The 18,206-nt window shown below is 44.0% G+C and overlaps 1 protein-coding gene across 1 annotated transcript in view; it reads left to right on the top strand.

Annotated features, from left to right (window-relative positions):
* Positions 1 to 18,206, top strand: part of TNFSF13B (TNF superfamily member 13b) — a 254,656-nt gene that overhangs the window by 135,709 nt on the left and 100,741 nt on the right. Inside the window, 1 exon segment of the mRNA XM_069757934.1 lies at positions 17,091 to 17,147. Within this exon segment, the coding sequence (XP_069614035.1) occupies positions 17,091 to 17,147 (57 nt within the window).

Raw genomic sequence — 18,206 nt, 5'->3', positions numbered from 1 at the left:
CAATGGATTTGCAGCAGTACCTGAGCATGTGACCCTAGATCTCCATTGAGAGATCTTGCCCTGGGCATGCTCAGTGTGTGCAAAGCAGGACTTAGTCCTAGCACCTACAGGACCTTCCTGAGCATGTGACCCTAGATCTCCACTGAGAGATCTTGCCCTGGGCATGCTCAGTGTGTGCAAAGCAGGACTTAGTCCCAGAAAAGCCTGCTCGCTGCAGAAAAGTGCAGGGTACGATGCAGAATGGGAGACCGCAGCAGACACGGATCGAGATTCCCCCTGTGCAGCAGAGGAAGCTCGACTCCTAACAGTTCTGTCTGCTAGCCTGCCTTGTTCTACTCATTAAAAAAAAAAAAATTACCAACAAACATAAAAAAAATAATACAGCCTGTTATCTCAGGCTGAGGCCGGTGTATCTGTGGTAGAAAAATCTTTTATTAGCTGGCATATATTGCATAGTTCTTTCTGCTAGCCTTGTTCTCATTTTTTTTTCAAAAATTACCAACAAACATAAAAAAAATTAATGCAGTCTGGTATCTCAGGCTGAGGCCTCTTGTATCTGTGGTGGAAAAATCTTCCTTTAGCAGGCATACAGACCACATATCATTTTTCTACAAATAAATCCACTTGGATTGAGGTTTTCACATATTCCAGTTTTAAGTGGACCGCAGCACACCACTATTGAAGCCACAGCAGTGTGAAATGGTTGTTGGTTGGATAGCGGATAATGCTTCCAGTGTCTTAGCCACCACGACCACCATGTCTTCCACACGGTCAAGTCTGAGTAGCTGTGATTGTGGACCGGATATTACTCACCCTGATCCTACTTCCTCCCACCACGCCAAGTGCCCTGAGGCAACTGATGCCACACTTAGACACTCCGAAGAGCTGTTCAGTTTTCCCTTTAAAGAATCTGGACTCTTGGCCAGTCAACTTGAAATGGGGCCAGATGAGATCACATGCAGCGATGCCCAAACATTTGAACAGCCATGGTTGCACGAAGGCGATGGTGGGAAAGTGTCACAAGAGGTGGACGATGATGAGACACAATTGCCACAAAGTTAGGAGGAGGAGCAGGGTGCAGATGTGGAAGACGAGGTAGTGGATGACATAGTGACTGACCCAACCTGGCAGGAGGACATGCAGAGCAAGGACAGCAGCACACATGGGGAAGGAGGCATATCACCCCAATAGGCAGGGAGAAGCAGTGTGGTGGCCGCAGACAGAAGGTGTGCATCCGTTCCCCGTAACACCAACATGACGGAAATTGCCATTCCAACTGTTACATCTTCCCAAGTCTGGTTATTTTTTAAAGACTCTGCCGATAACCCCAAACAGGCTAATTGCAGTACTTGCCTTGCCCGCATCAGAAGGGGTAGCAAAACTACCAGCCTGACCACCACCAGCATGATTAGGCACATGGCAGAACACTGTCTGCAGGTGACACCACTGCTTCTTCCACTGTTTTGCGTAGAAGCCAATCCCCAATTCACCGTGCCTGTGAAGATGCCTCAGGCCCTGCACCTGTTGTTGCCGACAGTCAACCAGCACCATCATCAAGCTCATCCATGTCCTTGTCCCAGCCCAGCCTTCAGTTGTCTATACCCCAGTCATTGGAATTCAAGCGGAAATACCTAGCCAATGCCCCACAGTTCTAAATGTTGCCTTTTAGGCTCATTGAGACAGAAGTTTTCTGCAATCTGATGGCGGAGGCCGTCCCAAGGTACTCGGTCCTCAGTTGCCACTATTTCTCCCAGCATTACACCAGCATGTGTCCCACAACATTACCCATGCCCCCAATAATGCTATTACTGGGAAAGTCCACCCAACCACGGACATGTGGACAAGTGCTTGTGGGCAGGGATGGTACATCTCACTGACGGCACACTGGGTTAACATAGTGGATGCCGGGACCCAGTTGGACCTTGGGATGGAACACATCCTCCCCACGCCGAGGATTGCAGGCCCTACATCAATCTGGGTTGCTCCCACAGTCTATATCTCCTGCACCTCCTTCTCTTCAGCCTCCATCTCTGAAATGAAGACATCAGTCAGGAGCTGGAAGCACTGCAGCACTGCCTCAGCCAAGCGGCAACAGGCTGCGCTGAAGCTAATTTCCACAATGCAGAAGAGTTGTGGACAGCACTGAAAGAGCAGTCAGATATTTGGATGACACCACTGAACCTACAGCCAGGCAAGGTCGTGTGTGACAATGGCTGGAACCTGGTGGCAGCTCTGAGGCAAGTTGAGCTCCCACACGTACCTTGCTTGGCCCATGTGCTTAACCTCGTGGTTCAACGTTTTCTGAAAAGCTACCCGGAGCTGCCGGATCTGCTAGTGAAAGTACGCTGTCTTTCTGCCCATTTTGGAAAGTCAGCTACAGCTTCAGCCACCCTTGCCGTGCTTCAGCAGCATTTGCAGTTTCCGGCTCACCGACTGGTGTGTGATGTTCCCACACATTGGAACTCTACACTGCATATGTTGCAAAGGATTTGTGAGCAGAAGATGGCAGTTGTTGACTACCAGCATCAATAAGGCCATTGATATTTTGTTCAGACTCCACACATAAGACCTCAGGAGTGGACATGGATGTCAGACATATGTATCATACTCCAGAACTTTGAGGACTGCACCAACATGGTGAGTGGCGATAACACCATCCTGCTTCTCAGCATTCTGAAAACCTCTCTGCTAACAATTGAAGAGGATGCATTGCAGGCAGAGCAAGAGTATATATTGCAAGGAACCATACAGGGTGATTACACTCAGCCCAGCCTCATGTCGTCGCAACGTGGATTGGTAGACAATGAGGAGGAGGAAGAACAGGAGCTACTTTCATGCGCTATAGACGGTACTACAAGCACAGCTGTCATACCGTCTGTTCAGCGGAGATGGCCTGAGGACAGGTAGGAGGAGGATGAGGAGGAGAAGGACAGCATGGTCAGTTGTCCTGTTGGTGAGGACACCGAAGTCTTGTCTGTTAGCAGTCTGGTATGCATGGCTGACTTTATGTTGCGCTGCGTTTCCCGTGATCCTCGCATTATTAAAATTTTCGGTGACACTCATTACTGGTTGGTGACACTTCTGGACCCACGCTACAAGGAGAACTTTCAATCTCTTCTTCCAGCGGCAGACAGGTGTACTAAAATGTTGCAGTACCAGAGGGCCCTTGTAGCGGAATTACTAAGAAAATTCCCATGTGAGAATGCTGGCAGCAGAGGTCAGAGTTTGTTGCACAACCAAGGAGTCCAAACGAGAGAGACAGAAGTACAATCCAGCTCAGGCAGGGGAGCAATGGCAAAGTTCTGGGACAGTTTTCTCAGACCCTCCCATCGTGCTGACACAGAGGCAAGGGGTGCTGCCATAAGAAGTGCAATGTTTGGGAAGATGCTGAGAGAGTACCTTGCAGATTGTACCAATGTCCTCCGTGATTCCTCTGTGCCTTTTAATTACTAGATGTTGGCCCGATTCAAATGCATTGGGTATTCTAGAATAGAATAGACAATTAGACCCTTAGACAACACAATGGTGGCACTTCACAGCAGTGGAGGACAATGATGATTCCAGAATTCGCGGCAGGCTGTGCCCGTCGCTGATTGGTCGAGGCCGGCTGGCCTCGACCAATCAGAGACTGTGCCCGTTGCTGATTGGTCGAGGCCGCCAGGCATTGACCAATCAGCGACGCGCACAGGCCAGTCGGCCTCGACCAATCAGAGACTGTGTGCGTCGCTGATTGGTCGAGGCCTGGCGGCCTCGACCAATCAGCGACGCAGGATTTCCAGGACAGACAGCCAAACCCTTAGACAATTATATATATATAGATTGGGTATGCACGCTGGACATGTGGCATGACCTGGCTCTCTATGCCTTGGAGGGCCTGGCCTGCCTTGCTGCTAGCATTCTGTGAGAGCGAGTTTTTAGTTCCACTGGTGGAGCGCATCCACCTGTCAACTGACAATGCTGACAGCCTGACTCTTATAAAAATGAACAAGGGCTGGATTGGGCAAGACTTCTGTACACCACTGAATGAAAACAGCGAAACATAACCTCAAATACATTGTCTTTTTTGTGGAGGTGTCTTCTTATGCACCTCTTCCCAATCACACATGGGTATCCACTTCCTGATTTGGTCTGTTTGGTATTATCTGCCTCCTTATCCTCATCCTCATTATCCACAACCAGTACAACACCAGGGAGAACCTATTACATGATGCGCAAGTCACTCAATTTTTGTGCAAGGGTGTTTTTTATGATTCCCGTTACTATTTAGAAACCAATACAAATGTTACTCCCCCAGGGGAAACTGTCATCAAAATGATATGTACGTGCTGAATATTCTTCCCATATATTGTTATTTTTTTCCAGTTTTACTATCTTTGGACCATCCTCTTATGACCTAGTGTACACCTCTACAATAGAAAAATATTGAAATACTGTTATATTAAATTTTTATTTATATCCCTGTCTCTGAGCTGTTGCTAGGGACAAACATATCTCGTTGGACACTTTCTGGCTTCATATCTATGAACCTGTGTTCGCCCCTCCCTTTTGTTATTTACTTTCATAGGTGGATTCACATCCTTTATTTATTTATTTGATTTCAGTATGATTTATCTTAGTCACCTCATTCTCCACCACTAGATCATCAGGGTTTATGTGTTCTGTGCTGCTACAGGCAGACCAATTTTTGGCAAGGGTGTCTATGATGCCCATAGTATATTTTTAAAAGACCTACCCCCCATGGGGAAATGTTTGCCATCCCCTGCACTGCGTGTATGGGCATTACAAGTCTAGGAGACCCACTCCTTAACATTGGGCCTAGTTTTTAAGAGGCCTTCATCAATATCTCCTCATTCTCTTTCACTAGATCACCATGGTTAACGTGTTCTGTGCTGCTACAGGCAGTCCAATTTTTGGCAAGGGTGTCTATGATGTCCATAGCATATTTTTTTAAAAATGTACCCACCCATGGGGAAATGTTTGTCAGCCCATGCACTTTGTGTATGGGCGTTACAAGTCTAGGAGACCCGTTCCTTAAAGGGAATCAGTCACCTAGTTTTGGCCCTATAAACTGCGGCCACCGCCATCAGGGGCTTATCTACAGCATTCTGTAGTGCTGTAGATAAGCCCCCGATGTAACCTGAAAGATAAGAAAAACAAGTTAGATTATACTCACCCAGGGGCAGTCTTGACTCAGGTCCGATGGGCGCTGCGGTCCGGGTCCGACTCCTCCCATCTTCATATGATGTCGTCATCCTCCTTACTTCTGTTGCGGCTCCTGGGCAGGCATACTGATTTGCCCTGTTGAGGGCAGCATAAAGTACTGCAATGCGCAGGCGCCGGGCCTCTCTGAACTTTCCCGGCACCTGCACAATGCAGTACTTTGCTCTGCCCTCAAAAGGGCAGATAAAGTATGCCTGAGCAGGAGCCGTGCCAGGAAGCAAAGACATCGTATGAAGATGGGAGGTGCCAGACCCGGACCTGCGATGCCCATCGGACCGGACCGCCCCTCGGTGAGTATAATCTGACTTGTTTTTCTTATCTTTCAGGTTACATTGGGGGCTTATCTACAGAATTATAGAATACTGTAGATAAGCCCGTGAAGGCGGTTGCCGCAGTTTATAGGGCCAAAATTAGGTGACAGATGTCCTTTAATATTGTGCCTAGTTTTTAATTGTGCTAGTTGTGCAGGGGAGTCTATATGCACATATCTATATCACTGCAAGGCTTGCAGGCACTGTATGTGAGTCTATAGATCTCCCTGCATACATCAAAAGGCTCCATCACTGTCTGCTGCTGCGTATTTTAAATATACCTAGCTGCAGTTTTCCGTGGCAATTTTTTTCTTTTTTTTAAATGTTGTACCTGCTCATTTTATTATAAAGCAATCCATAGCCCCCCCTTTTCTACATTTATTTGCTTGGTCACGCTGCAGACTACAGCCAGGTCATTGCAATACAAGAGCATGAAAATATAATTTTTTAACAATTTTTGGGGAGCCCAGGCATCAGATGTGGGTGTGCCAAAAAATCTGGCCTTGTTTGTGGCACCATCTAATATTTTGTTGCGTATTAAAACATTTTTGGACACCATTTTGCTTCCCCCAAAATCTGTAGCTCAGCCAAAAATATTTATCACTGTGAGTTGTACGCCACACGCATTACATATCATTGCGCTAAATATCTTACAATTTTAGTGCTCCAATTTTTTGGGGTATAGTAGCCAACTTTTTGACACAATTGTGGTGTGCCCAAAAAATCAAGGCCACATTTTGTTCAGTCTGTTATCTCTGGCTGACGCCTGTTGTATCAGTGGTGTCAAAATCCTTGCTTTGCAGGCATACGTTGCATTGTACTGTCTGCTAGCCTTGGTCTACTCAGTATTTATTATTTTCAAAAATTAAAAAAATAAAAATTATACAGTCTTGTATCGCCGTCACACGCCTGGTGTATCTGTGTTGTCAAATCTTCGGTTCGCAGGCATACGTTGCATTGTTCTGTCTGCTAGGCTTGGTCTACTCAGCATTTATTGTGTTACAAAATTTCAAAAAACCTTAAAGAAAATGTATACAGTCTGTTATCTTCATCAGACACCTGGTGTATCTGTGGTGTCCAAATCTTCACTTTGCAAGCATACGTTGTATTTTTGGCAAACAGGAAAAGAAATCCAGCTTCCAAAAATATCAAGATTTATTGAGGATAAAATCCAAAGCCCAATGACATGGTTCACAGGAGAAGGAGTAGCAGCAGGCTACGCGTTTCGAACAATGAGTTCTTTTTCAAAGCACTCCTGTGAACCATGTCATTGGACTTTGGATTTTATCCTCAATAAATCTTGATATTTTTGGAAGCTGGATTTCTTTTCCTGTTTGCCTTATCGTTCCACGTGATGACTGCACGGTATCCGGGCTTCCCCACAACAAATGCCTAATAGGTGAGCTGGTTTTTCACTATTTTTCGTTGTATTTTTGGGTCTGCTAGCCTTGGTCTGTTGTGAATTCTGCTCCTGGGTTCCCTCCAGTGGTTGTAGGTGGGAATGCAGTTGTCTCTGAGTCACAGTCCTGGCCAGGTGTATCTGCTAATTGCTGTTCTGACTGGGATATTTAGTGTGCAGGATTCTTTAGCCCTTTCCAGTTGTCAATGTTTCTTTGGAAGTATTGGATCTCTGCCTGGCCTCACCTGCTTAGCTGCCAGTTCAGCAAAGATAAGTGTCTGTTTCTTTTTCTGAAGCACACTTGCTGTGTGCTTACTTTCAGTGCTGATCTTTTGTTTCTATTTGTCCAGCTTAGACTGTGTCAGTTGTTTTTCTCAGTCTGGTTGGATTCTCTGGAGTTGCAGTTATACTTTCCACATCTTTAGTTAGGTGGTGGAGTTTTGTATTTTCTGCTGTGGATATTTTTGTAGTATTTTTATGCTGACCGCTTAGTATCCTGTCCTGTCCTTTTCTATTTAGCTAGAAGTGGCCTCCTTTGCCAAGCCTGTTTTCTGCCTGCGTGTGTCTTTTCCTCTCCAACTCACAGTCAATATTTGTGGGGGGCTGCCTATCCTTTGGGAGTCTACTCTGAGGCAAGATAGTTTTCCTATTTCCATCTTTAGGGGTATTTAGTCCTCTGGCTGTGTCGAGGTGTCTAGGTTTTGTTAGGCACACCCCATGGCTACTTCTAGTTGCGGTGATAAGATCAGGGTTTGCGGTCAGTATAAGTTACCACCTACTCCAGTGAAGGTTTTCATGCTGCTCCAAGGCCACCTGATCATAACATTGGTCTACTGATTATTTTTTCTTTAAAAAATAATTGAAAAAAAATTTAACTGTCTGATATCTCCATCAGACACTTGGTGTATCTGTGGTCTCCACCTACTTGCTTTTCAGGCAAGGGATGGGGAAGTGGACGTGATGCTGATGGTACATTCAGAGGATGAGGCAGTGGCAAAGCTGAAAGTGGGCCACAACAAAGACTCACATGTTCGCGGTAGACCTTCCTGTCCCAATTTCAAGGGGACCGCAGCACACCACTATTGAAGCCATAGCAGTGTGAAATGGTTGTTGGTTGGATAGCGGATAATTCTTCCAGTCCCTTAGCCACCACCACCATGTATTCCACATGGTCTATGAGGCCCTCCTCCATGATTCTTCCAAGGGGGGATCGTGTTGCGTGCAAATTTGGGTCAAGGCGGCTCTTGCAGTCAATGCATAAGGAAACAGTATGGCAGAACCAACTGAAGAATGTGAAGTGGGTTTTCCTGTGGCCATCCAGTACCTGGGTTCAAAGGCTTATTGGGGAGCATATGACTTGGTAACAGGGCAGGTCTTGCAGTTAATACATAAGAAAACAGTGTGGGATTACACAATAAATAATGTGAAGTGTATTTTCCTGTGTCCATCCAGTACCTGGGTTCAAAGGCTTATTGGGGTGCATATGACTCAATAGCAGGGCAGGCCTTGCATTCAATGCAGCTTTTTTTCAGGAGGCCCTCCTGTACCTCTCGTGAAAAGGGTATTGAGATGCGTTGTAATTATTGGCAGCCCAGCTACTCATTGCATAGGCAATAACAGCATGGGAGACCCAATGTTTAATAATGTCCCTTTAAGAATATTAATGCCGCCTGATGCCCCTCTAAAAATAGGCTTTGTGACTTTAAGAGTCCCTCCTTCAGAAATGAAACAAGATGTGTCTTGTTATGTGTCACACACCACATGGCCAGCTAGGGTTGTTAAATGTTACAATTACATTTCCCAGTGAATACATTTGTATTGGTTGAAAGCAATATGAAATTTGAAAAACGCATAAAAAATGCTGCGTGTGAACATACCCCAAGTGGTGGAGGAACATTTTGGTCTGGGGTAAATTATTTTGCCTTATATATGTCATTACTGTCATGCCGTTCTGTCTGTTTCTGGTTTTCGGCATGACAATGCATATGTTTGCTTTAACCATTTACTCTTTTCCCCCTAATTTGAGCTGGGATACTGTTGGCTATTACCTTAATGGAGCCTTCTCAGTTCCCTGCTCTGCTGCGCAGTCATACATGGGTGTTTTGTTATTTGCCCTGCTGCATACCTTCCTCATGTGCGGTCCCTGGTTGTTGCTTTGAACCTGTCTGCAGGTTGAGAGGTCATTTGCAGTTGTTGCATGATTTTCCACGTGGTTCAGTTCTTGCAGCCTCAGCCAGGTGCCCTGAGCCTCAGATCCTGCACTGTGTGTGCTGTAATGGTTTCTGTTTGTGCTTAGGGCGTGCGCAGCCACACCTCCCCTGCTTTAATTAGGGTTAGGGTGTGTACTTCAAATGCTGTCCCCAGCCAATTGTTGAGGGGCAGCTCATATATAAAGCTCTCCTGCCCTATGGGCGGGGCTGAGCTACACTCACAAAGCTCTTGAACTTTGCTATGTGTGTTTGTGTTTGAGGTCCTCTGCGTAAACTGTGAACTTTCAGCAATGCTCATCCCAAGTAATGTGCCATCGCCAGTAACCATTAAGCACGGATCTCTGTCTGGTGCAGAAGTGAATAACAAGTGTATTCCCTGCTCTCATTTGTATGCTGGTTGGTTGTGTTTTTAACTAAATGTCTGGTTTCCTCATCTTAGAAATAAAGGGGTCTGGCACCATGCACACTGTGACAGGGTTGAACATGAAAGTGTCTAATACATCACCACACACACATATGCAGTAAGGCTGGTTTCACACTAGCGTTTTTGAACGCATGCGTTTTTACAAAAAAAAACGCATGCGTTTTTTTCCCTATATTTAACATTAAAAACGCGTGCGTTTTTTGATGTCCGCGTTTGTCCGCGTTTTTGAACGCATGCGTTTTTTAACTGCATGCGTTCACTTTCTAAAATGCAACATGTAGTATTTTGCAAAGCGTTTTTTTTTTCCAAAAAAACGCATGCGTTCACATGCGTTTTTTTTTGGGAAAAAAATTGCATTGGAGTCAATGGAGACGCATGCGTTTTTTTGGACATGCGTTTGCATGCGTTTTTTTTTGACGCATGCGTTTTTTTGAAGCATGCGTTTTTTTTGGCACCATAGTTAAGATAAGGTTGTCTAGACACTGATAAGGCTCCCCCATAGCTGAAGGGTTATAAAAGGAAGGCTGGGGGAAGTTTCTGGTCACTTCTCATCAGACTCCAAGGAAGACAGCACCCTGCCCGGACGCATTGTTGGACAAGACACAGAGCAATGTGAGTATATCCTTGCCAATGCATTTATTCTTCAATTTTTTGGATCTACATGTCCTAATTTTTTCAATGTTTTTCTTTCAACACGCATCAGAATGTCTTCTCCGGTTTCTTCGTCTGATGATGAATTCCAGCCACGGCAATCAGAAGTGGATCACGTGAGCGAGGTAATTTTTTGTTCCGTCAGCTTGGTAAGTATTGACTGTCACATCGACACGAGGCAATTATATTTTTTTTATTCTATAGAGCACTTCAACTGAGGGACAGAGAGGTACGGAGCAGCGGAGTCAAGGTCCAGGTGGAAGACGGCAGCGGGTATGTATACCAGGCAGACTGTCCTTATTTAAGTTGTCTTTCATATTTCTGCCCTTTCTCATTTTTTTTTTTTTTTTTTTTTAAATGTGGTTGAGCAAACTTAATTTTTTTTAATTAAATTTTAGGTTTCACAACGGGACGATGACCACATCGATAATGACCTGCTAATCACTCTGGTACAGGAGCGAGTCCCGTTGTGGGACAGCCGGGATCAACAGCACTCCGTCAATAGTGTTATCCGTCGTTTGTGGAGTGAGGTGGCCCAAGCGTTGTGGGATGGCTGGGAGAATTCAACGCCACGGGTCCGTAATGCATTTGGTAAGTATTGCACGATAGTGTGAAGAAACAGACCTTGGCCATGCTCTCTTGACTGTGTGTGATGACAGAAACTTTTCGTAGTTTCTGTCATCACACACAGTCACGAGAGCATGGCCAAAAGTCCTGATTCTGACCATTATATTTTATTGTTATTTCACAGTGGACAAAGTAAGAACACGTTGGCGTTCCATGAAGGACCGCTTCAACAAGGACCTGCGTGCAGAGAAGAGTGCAGCTAGTGGTTCCGGAGCAAGGCACCGGCTGTACAAGTACCACCGTGTGCTGGCCTTCCTGAGACCGGTCCTTCTCTTGAGAACGTAAGTATTTGTCACATGCCTCCGGTTGTATTGCATTGACATAATCTGTCATTTTTAATTCCATAGGATGTACCGTCTTGTTATCGTTTGGTATTAATTTTCTGTTTTATTTTTTCACAGCACACACTGCACGACTGTCGCCACAGGTTCTGGAGCGGTCCTTCAGCCGACAGCCACGGACCCGTCCCAGCCATCCAGCAGCGCAGCACCAGGTGGGTCTTCCACAGTCACTGGAGACCAGGGAGCTGGCCCATCAGGTCTTCCCCTTTCGCAGTCCTCTTTCGCTGCACCCATTTTTGCGGGCTCATCCCGGCAGCGACAGAGGGCTTCGGATAGGTCCCTCATGCCCGAGTTTTTGCACTTGAGCTCGGTTTTACACGAAGCTATCAAGGCTTTAAGTGACAAAATGGATGTGTCCCATAACCTGTTACAGTGCCGCATCCAGGATGTCGCTAAAAGCCTTGATCAAGTTAAAGCCGACCTCCAGAAGCCAGCTCATCATTTTTTTAATAAAATCCACCAGAGCATGTCGGAACACCTTAGCCCTGATCTCCAGCTGAGTGTGATGCAGAATACAAAACTCCCAAATACATATTGTGAGCGCACGGGGTCTGGCAGTAAATACGCCAAAAGACCCCGACCTCACCAAATCAGCTCAAAACAAACCATGCCAAAAGGAGAGCAATTCAGAGCAATGATTTATAAAACAAACTTTAATTGTCATAAATAATACAAAAACATATATCAAAATATTACACTATCTAATGACTAGAGCACAGGATGAATGTCCCAGGAATGCTGGAAAAGCGCCCATCCCCCCGCTCCCCCAGATGTAAATACCCTTGTAATGGTATGCATAAGAAAAAGCACCTACACTATCCAACCAAAGTCACCCCAAAGCAGTGGGACTCTATAGTAATGCCATTAAGTATGGTGGTGGAAAAAGGGTGCTAGCACTTACCACTACACAGAGGTAGGGGGGGGCGGTCAGGCGATGATCACCCCCTAATTAACTGGTTCATGCAGCTTTACATGAACACCCGATCCTTACACTATGGCCGGTCCGAATAACTATAGCAATTGTTACCATCCACCTCTCGTGTCTCCCCTTTTCCTCATAGTTTGTAAGCTTACGAGCAGGGCCCTCACTCCTCTTGGTATCTGTTTTGAACTGTATTTCTGTTATGCTGTAATGTCTATTGTATGTACAAGTCCCCTCTATAATTTGTAAAGCGCTGCGGAATATGTTGGCGCTATATAAATAAAAATTATTATTATTATTATTATGTTCCCCCCCACCAGCAATGCAGCAGGACGCTGGTATGGGATTTGTTTCCCCCACCCCAACGATGCCCCAGGACCCTGGGAGGGTGTTAATTTCCCCCCCCCCCAACGAGGCACCAGGATCCTGGGAGGGTTTTTGTTTTCCCCCCCCCAACGAGGCACCAGGACCCAGGCGGGACTTTATCTTTCCCCCCATTGGACTCAGAGATTGCCGAGCGCTCCACAATGGAGACTGACTGTGAAATTGTGGAGCCGGGTCCTGACGTGTCTACCACCCAAAGTTTACACCCTAGCCCCAAAAGACTTCCCCCAACCCGGAAAACACAGAAAACTGGCAAAACCCATAAGAAACAGAAAACTTTGTTTATTCCTCCCCCATCACCTTCCGATGTGTCTCTACCGTGCAGTTTGTCTCAAGCCCCTCATGTTTTAAGCCCCATCCCCGAACTTCCAGACCCTTCAAGTTTTGTTGCCCATTCTCCTGCAACCTCTGCCTCCTCCACGGTGAGCCAGGCTTCAGTTCTAAATACCCCCCAGTTACGGCACTCAACCCCAAGCCGGCGTGGTTCAACCCGGCGCGGTAAAAAAAAATAAATTTGTGTTTTTCCCCAATAAAAAAAAGTTTATTTTCAACAATTATGTTTGGTTTATTGTGTCTTTCACCGCTCTAAATACACACCAATAAACTGCGTTTACACACTTTTATTCTTTTGGCCTACACATATCTCCAGTAGTATAAAATACCAGACAACATCTATATGTGTTTCTTTAGTATACAGATATGAGTTGGCCAAAAAAATAGTAGTTATTTCCATACTCTTATTTTTAATTTTTAACTGGTGTAGTGTCACTGTACAAAGAGAAAATGGTGTAAATCAAGTTCAGAACTCAACTGAACCGGTCAGATGTCAAAATAGACACCTGACCTGTTTAGTTGATTACTGACTTGTATATTCACCATATTCTATATAGCACATTATGTGACAATGTTTGTCAAACTGATGGGACAATGGTTGGCACACGCTAACTATCTATCCTCACCTTGGCAGGTGTAAGAAATTTTGAATTCATGATCATGTTTATGTTCATCATGAATTCATTATTTCTTACACTTGACTTGACGGGAATAGAGAGCGTGCCAGTCGTGACGCAATGACGTCAAGAAGATTACCAATAAAGAAATTTAAATCTGGTTACATTATAAGTATGCGTGTTTATATCATTGTTTGTAAACCAAAATAGGGAGTGCAACAGAGGTCAATTATGATTAAAAAAATCAAATTATTACCTCATCAACTATCACCCACTCCTTGTTTTGGATTACAAATTATGATATACTACTACTGCCCATCTTTGTTCAACCTTTAGAGAGGAAAAAGACAGGAGACCTGGTGAACACAAAAAAGTTTATTAATTTGAAAAATTGGTATCAGTATTTAATATTTGGTAAACATTAACATACAACAGGACATTTAAACAACATTGTCCTGCCATGAAACCCGTCCAATATCGGACACAAAATAGGCCGCAAATTGGTCACGCATAAGACCAACGGCTGCAGTTGACCTCATCGGGTGATGATGAAAATCGGGCAATGGGTGTGAAATTGGTTCATCAAGTTCAATGTGGGGTCGCTCCTTAGCCATTATATAATTGTGTAGAACCACACAGGCTTTGACCACCTCGTCCACTGTTTCCACTTTTAGATTGATGGCTGTTGCGAGAATGCGCCATTTTGCAACCAGAATGCCAAAGCTGCACTCTACGGTTCTTCTTGCCCTTGTCAGTCTGTAGTTGAATATTCTGCGAGTATGGTCCAAGTCCCTACTAGAATATGGCTTCAGGAGATTTTCACACATCTGGAAGGCCTCATCCCCAACCATAACAAATGGCAGCGGTGACCCTTGAGTGTTGGGGAGAGGCTGTGGAGGTGGGAAATTAAAATTGTTGCCATACACACGGCGGCCCATATCAGAGCTCTTGAAGGTCTGGGAATCATTGCCACGGCCAAAAGCTCCAACGTCCACGGCGATGAAGCGACACTCCGCATCCGCTATTGCCATGAGCACTATCGAAAAATATTTTTTATAATTAAAAAACTCAGATCCGGTTCTTGCAGGTTTAACAATGCGGATGTGCTTCCCATCCACCGCCCCTAAACAGTTTGGAAAATCACACACGTTCAAAAATGTTTTGGATATTTCCCGCCACATGTCCACGGTGGGTACGGGTATAAACTCCTCACGGAGTACATTCCATAACGCACGACAGGTGTCCACAACAATTCCGGACAGGGTTGAGATTCCAAGGCGGTATTGGAAGTGCAGGGAAGATAAACTCTCTCCTGTGGCCAGAAATCTAGAAGGAAAAGAAACAAAAAAAAAACATTATAAAATGGCTCTTATTTTATGTTGTTTTTCAATAAGAAAAATTTTAAAAAAACAACCCAAAATACATGTCATAACCCCAAAATTTGACTATCATTGGTTTATTTTTGGAACGTACCGTAATGTCACCAACAGACGTTCCTCGGGTGGAATTGCTCTACGGAGCCGTGTGTCCTGTCGCCGTATGGAACCTTCGACACGAGACAGTAATTCACGGAAAGAATCTTGCGACATTCTGGTGTAATCCTGGAATTTCTCCGGGTTGGCATTCAGCTCCGCATACAGGGTGTGATATGCTCCGCGGGTCTCACGCACTTCAATGATGGGGTGCCTCCAAAAACGCCGACGCTGTCTCCTTCTCCATCTTTGGCGGTTTCGGTCTTGCTCCCAAGCAAAAACACAGGCAAGGAAAATCTTGAAGCTGAACTCCAGTTGGAAATTAAAGTTCGCTATTGAAAGATCCATCGTGACACCGGAAACAGTAGCTAGCTTTGAAACTTTATGTACCCCTAGGGTCTATATATTGAGTCCCAATCATGTACGCCCTCTCTAGCCCACTCTATTCTCATTGGTTGGTTATTGTAACCTTTTTTTTTTTCCCAAAAATGCACAAAAAACGCAAACGCATGCAAAAACGCATGTAAACGCGTGTAAACGCTGCGTTTTTTTGACGCACGCGTTTAACGCGTGCGTCAAAAAAACGCAGCGTTTACACGCGTTTACATGCGTTTTTGTACCATGCGTTTTTTTAAAAAAATGCATGCGTTCAAAAACGCTAGTGTGAAACCAGCCTAACCCATTTTTTTGTAGATGGCATTGGCACAGAAGTTGTAGTGCTCGCCCATGGCTACCATTCCGGGCACCGTTACACAGGGACAAGAGACTCCCTGTATTTCTACATAGAGCAGAAAAAAACAGCATTTTAATAGGTCTGGTCAAAAATGAACGGAGCAATACAAGTGTATAGTGGAAACGAATAGAGCAGCAGGGTTAAGTAAAAAGTTAATGCTTGTGCAGCATACATGTCAGTATTTCGTGGTCATCAGACCAGGTTCTGTGCAAACTTTTTTTTGGCGAGCACCCAAATATGAACAGCCTAGGGCCCTCTCTAAGCCATAGCGATGTAATGACATTGCTTGACACCTACTCACTAGTTATGATGTGTGTTGCACCTTGACATAATCCTAGTTATCACAAGTATCTGAGTGAAAGTCAAAGAAGTTCAAACTGCCTGGCTATCTGCCACAAAGTGTCAACATGGACTCTGGACCAGCATCCTGGTACTCTTTTTGTGCAATTTGACATGGCACCCATTCAAATGAACAAGTCAAAACCCTACAATTTGCAGTGGAAGTCTGCCCTGGCAATAGAAGGATTCCTGAGCAATAACAATAATACTCTCTACAGTAACTCCCATAGGAAATGATAATTGTTAGTTGAAACAAAATTTAAAAAAAAAAATCTTAAAATTACGGGTTAAAGAGGACCTGTCACCAAGTCCTAGGTGTCCAGTTTTTTTCTCTTATTTTATATCTGCTACTCCACTTGAGTATTTTTTTCCTTTAATCCGACATACAGATAAAGAAATAAGCAACTTTTTATTTAGTGCTAATTTTTAAGGTTCCATCAAGGGGCCAATAATGCACTGCAGTCTAAATACACCTCCCCACCCCCCTCCCCCCAAAAAAGAACCCTTTGAACCATGCTCCCTTGGTAAAAAAAAAATAGCACTAAATAAAAAGGCCCATATCTGCAGGACTGTTAGGCAGCATAAAAAAATAAAAATTGATTACTCAGTGGAGCATCAGGAATAAAATAAGAGCAAAAACTGACCACTTTTAAGGTCCTCTATATTAAAGATATTATCCCCTTTCAGATAATGTTCCCTGGCTGCAGTTTGTTAAAACAAGAAACTGCATTATGCTCTCTTTCCCCAAGTCCAATGGTTAGGCTCTGCTATTACACCCGATGTCCAGCATTGAATGGGCGGCAGCCAACTAATGTGCTCAGTGGCACTATCTGGGTAGATGGAACATCCCCTTCAGGGCCGCTGTGCCCCTGATTGGCTGATGAACTTTTAACATGATGTCAGCAGTGCAGCCACTGCCAAACCCCAGGAGCAAAGACCCACAGGTAGACCCAGGGAAGGTAAGTATAGTTTGGTTTGTTATATTTTAGCAAACTGGTGCTGGGGCAGGAATTGTCTGAAAGGGAACAACCTCTTTAAGTTTATGTTTATGTTTACTAACATGATTAAATCTGTTGCTCCGGTGTCACCAGATTTTTATGTTTTTAGGTTACCATTCCTGCTTGCAACTGGTTCCTGACAAAGCAAAAAATACAGAAAATCAAGGTTTGTAAGACACTTTTCCAGCTTTTTAAGCTTTTCCAGAAAATTAATAATATTACTGCTATTGATCTTTATAGAGTTTAATGATTTCCAGAAAATTCCAAGTACCATGCATTTGTTGATATGAACACCAAAGGGCAGATGTCTTGGACCTTTTTATTGAATTAAATTGTGTTTAAGGCTATTAAGTCAATAATATTGACACCTTTTCATTGATTCTCTTTATTGTCTGTCTGCTTATAAACTGCTACAATTTTAACATAATTAAAAATTTCCTACAATCTTTCTACTGCATCGTTTCTGTAACTGTTTAACCTAATTCATTAAGGGGCACAAACCTCTTAACCCCTTCATGACCCAGCCTATTTTGACCTTAAAGACCTTGCCGTTTTTTGCAATTCTGACCAGTGTCCCTTTATGAGGTAATAACTCAGGAACGCTTCAATGGATCCTAGCGGTTCTGAGAGTGTTTTTTCGTGACATATTGGGCTTCATGTTAGTGGTAAATTTAGGTCAATAAATTCTGTGTTTATTTGTGATAAAAACGGAAATTTGGAGAAAATTTAGAAAATTTTGCAATTTTCACATTTTGAATTTTTATTCTGTTAAACCAGAGAGTTATGTGACACAAAATAGTTAATAAATAACATTTCCCACACGTCTACTTTACATCAGCACAATTTTGGAAACAAAATTTTTTTTTGCTAGGAAGTTATAAGGGTTAAAATTTGACCAGCGATTTCTCATTTTTACAACGAAATTTACAAAACCATTTTTTTTAGGGACCACCTCACATTTGAAGTCAGTTTGAGGGGTCTATATGGCTGAAAATACCCAAAAGTGACACCATTCTAAAAACTGCACCCCTCAAGGTGCACAAAACCACATTCAAGAAGTTTATTAACCCTTCAGGTGCTTCACAGCAGCAGAAGCAACATGGAAGGAAAAAATGAACATTTAACTTTTTAGTCACAAAAATGATTTTTCAGCAACAATTTTTTTATTTTCCCAATGGTAAAAGGAGAAACTGAACAACGAAAGTTGTTGTCCAATTTGTCCTGA

The sequence above is a fragment of the Ranitomeya imitator genome, chromosome 3 (genome assembly GCF_032444005.1).
Source record: "Ranitomeya imitator isolate aRanImi1 chromosome 3, aRanImi1.pri, whole genome shotgun sequence".
Lineage (NCBI taxonomy): Eukaryota > Metazoa > Chordata > Amphibia > Anura > Dendrobatidae > Ranitomeya > Ranitomeya imitator.
The sequence above is the reverse complement of the archived record's forward strand: the minus strand, read 5'-3'. Positions and strand labels throughout refer to the sequence as shown.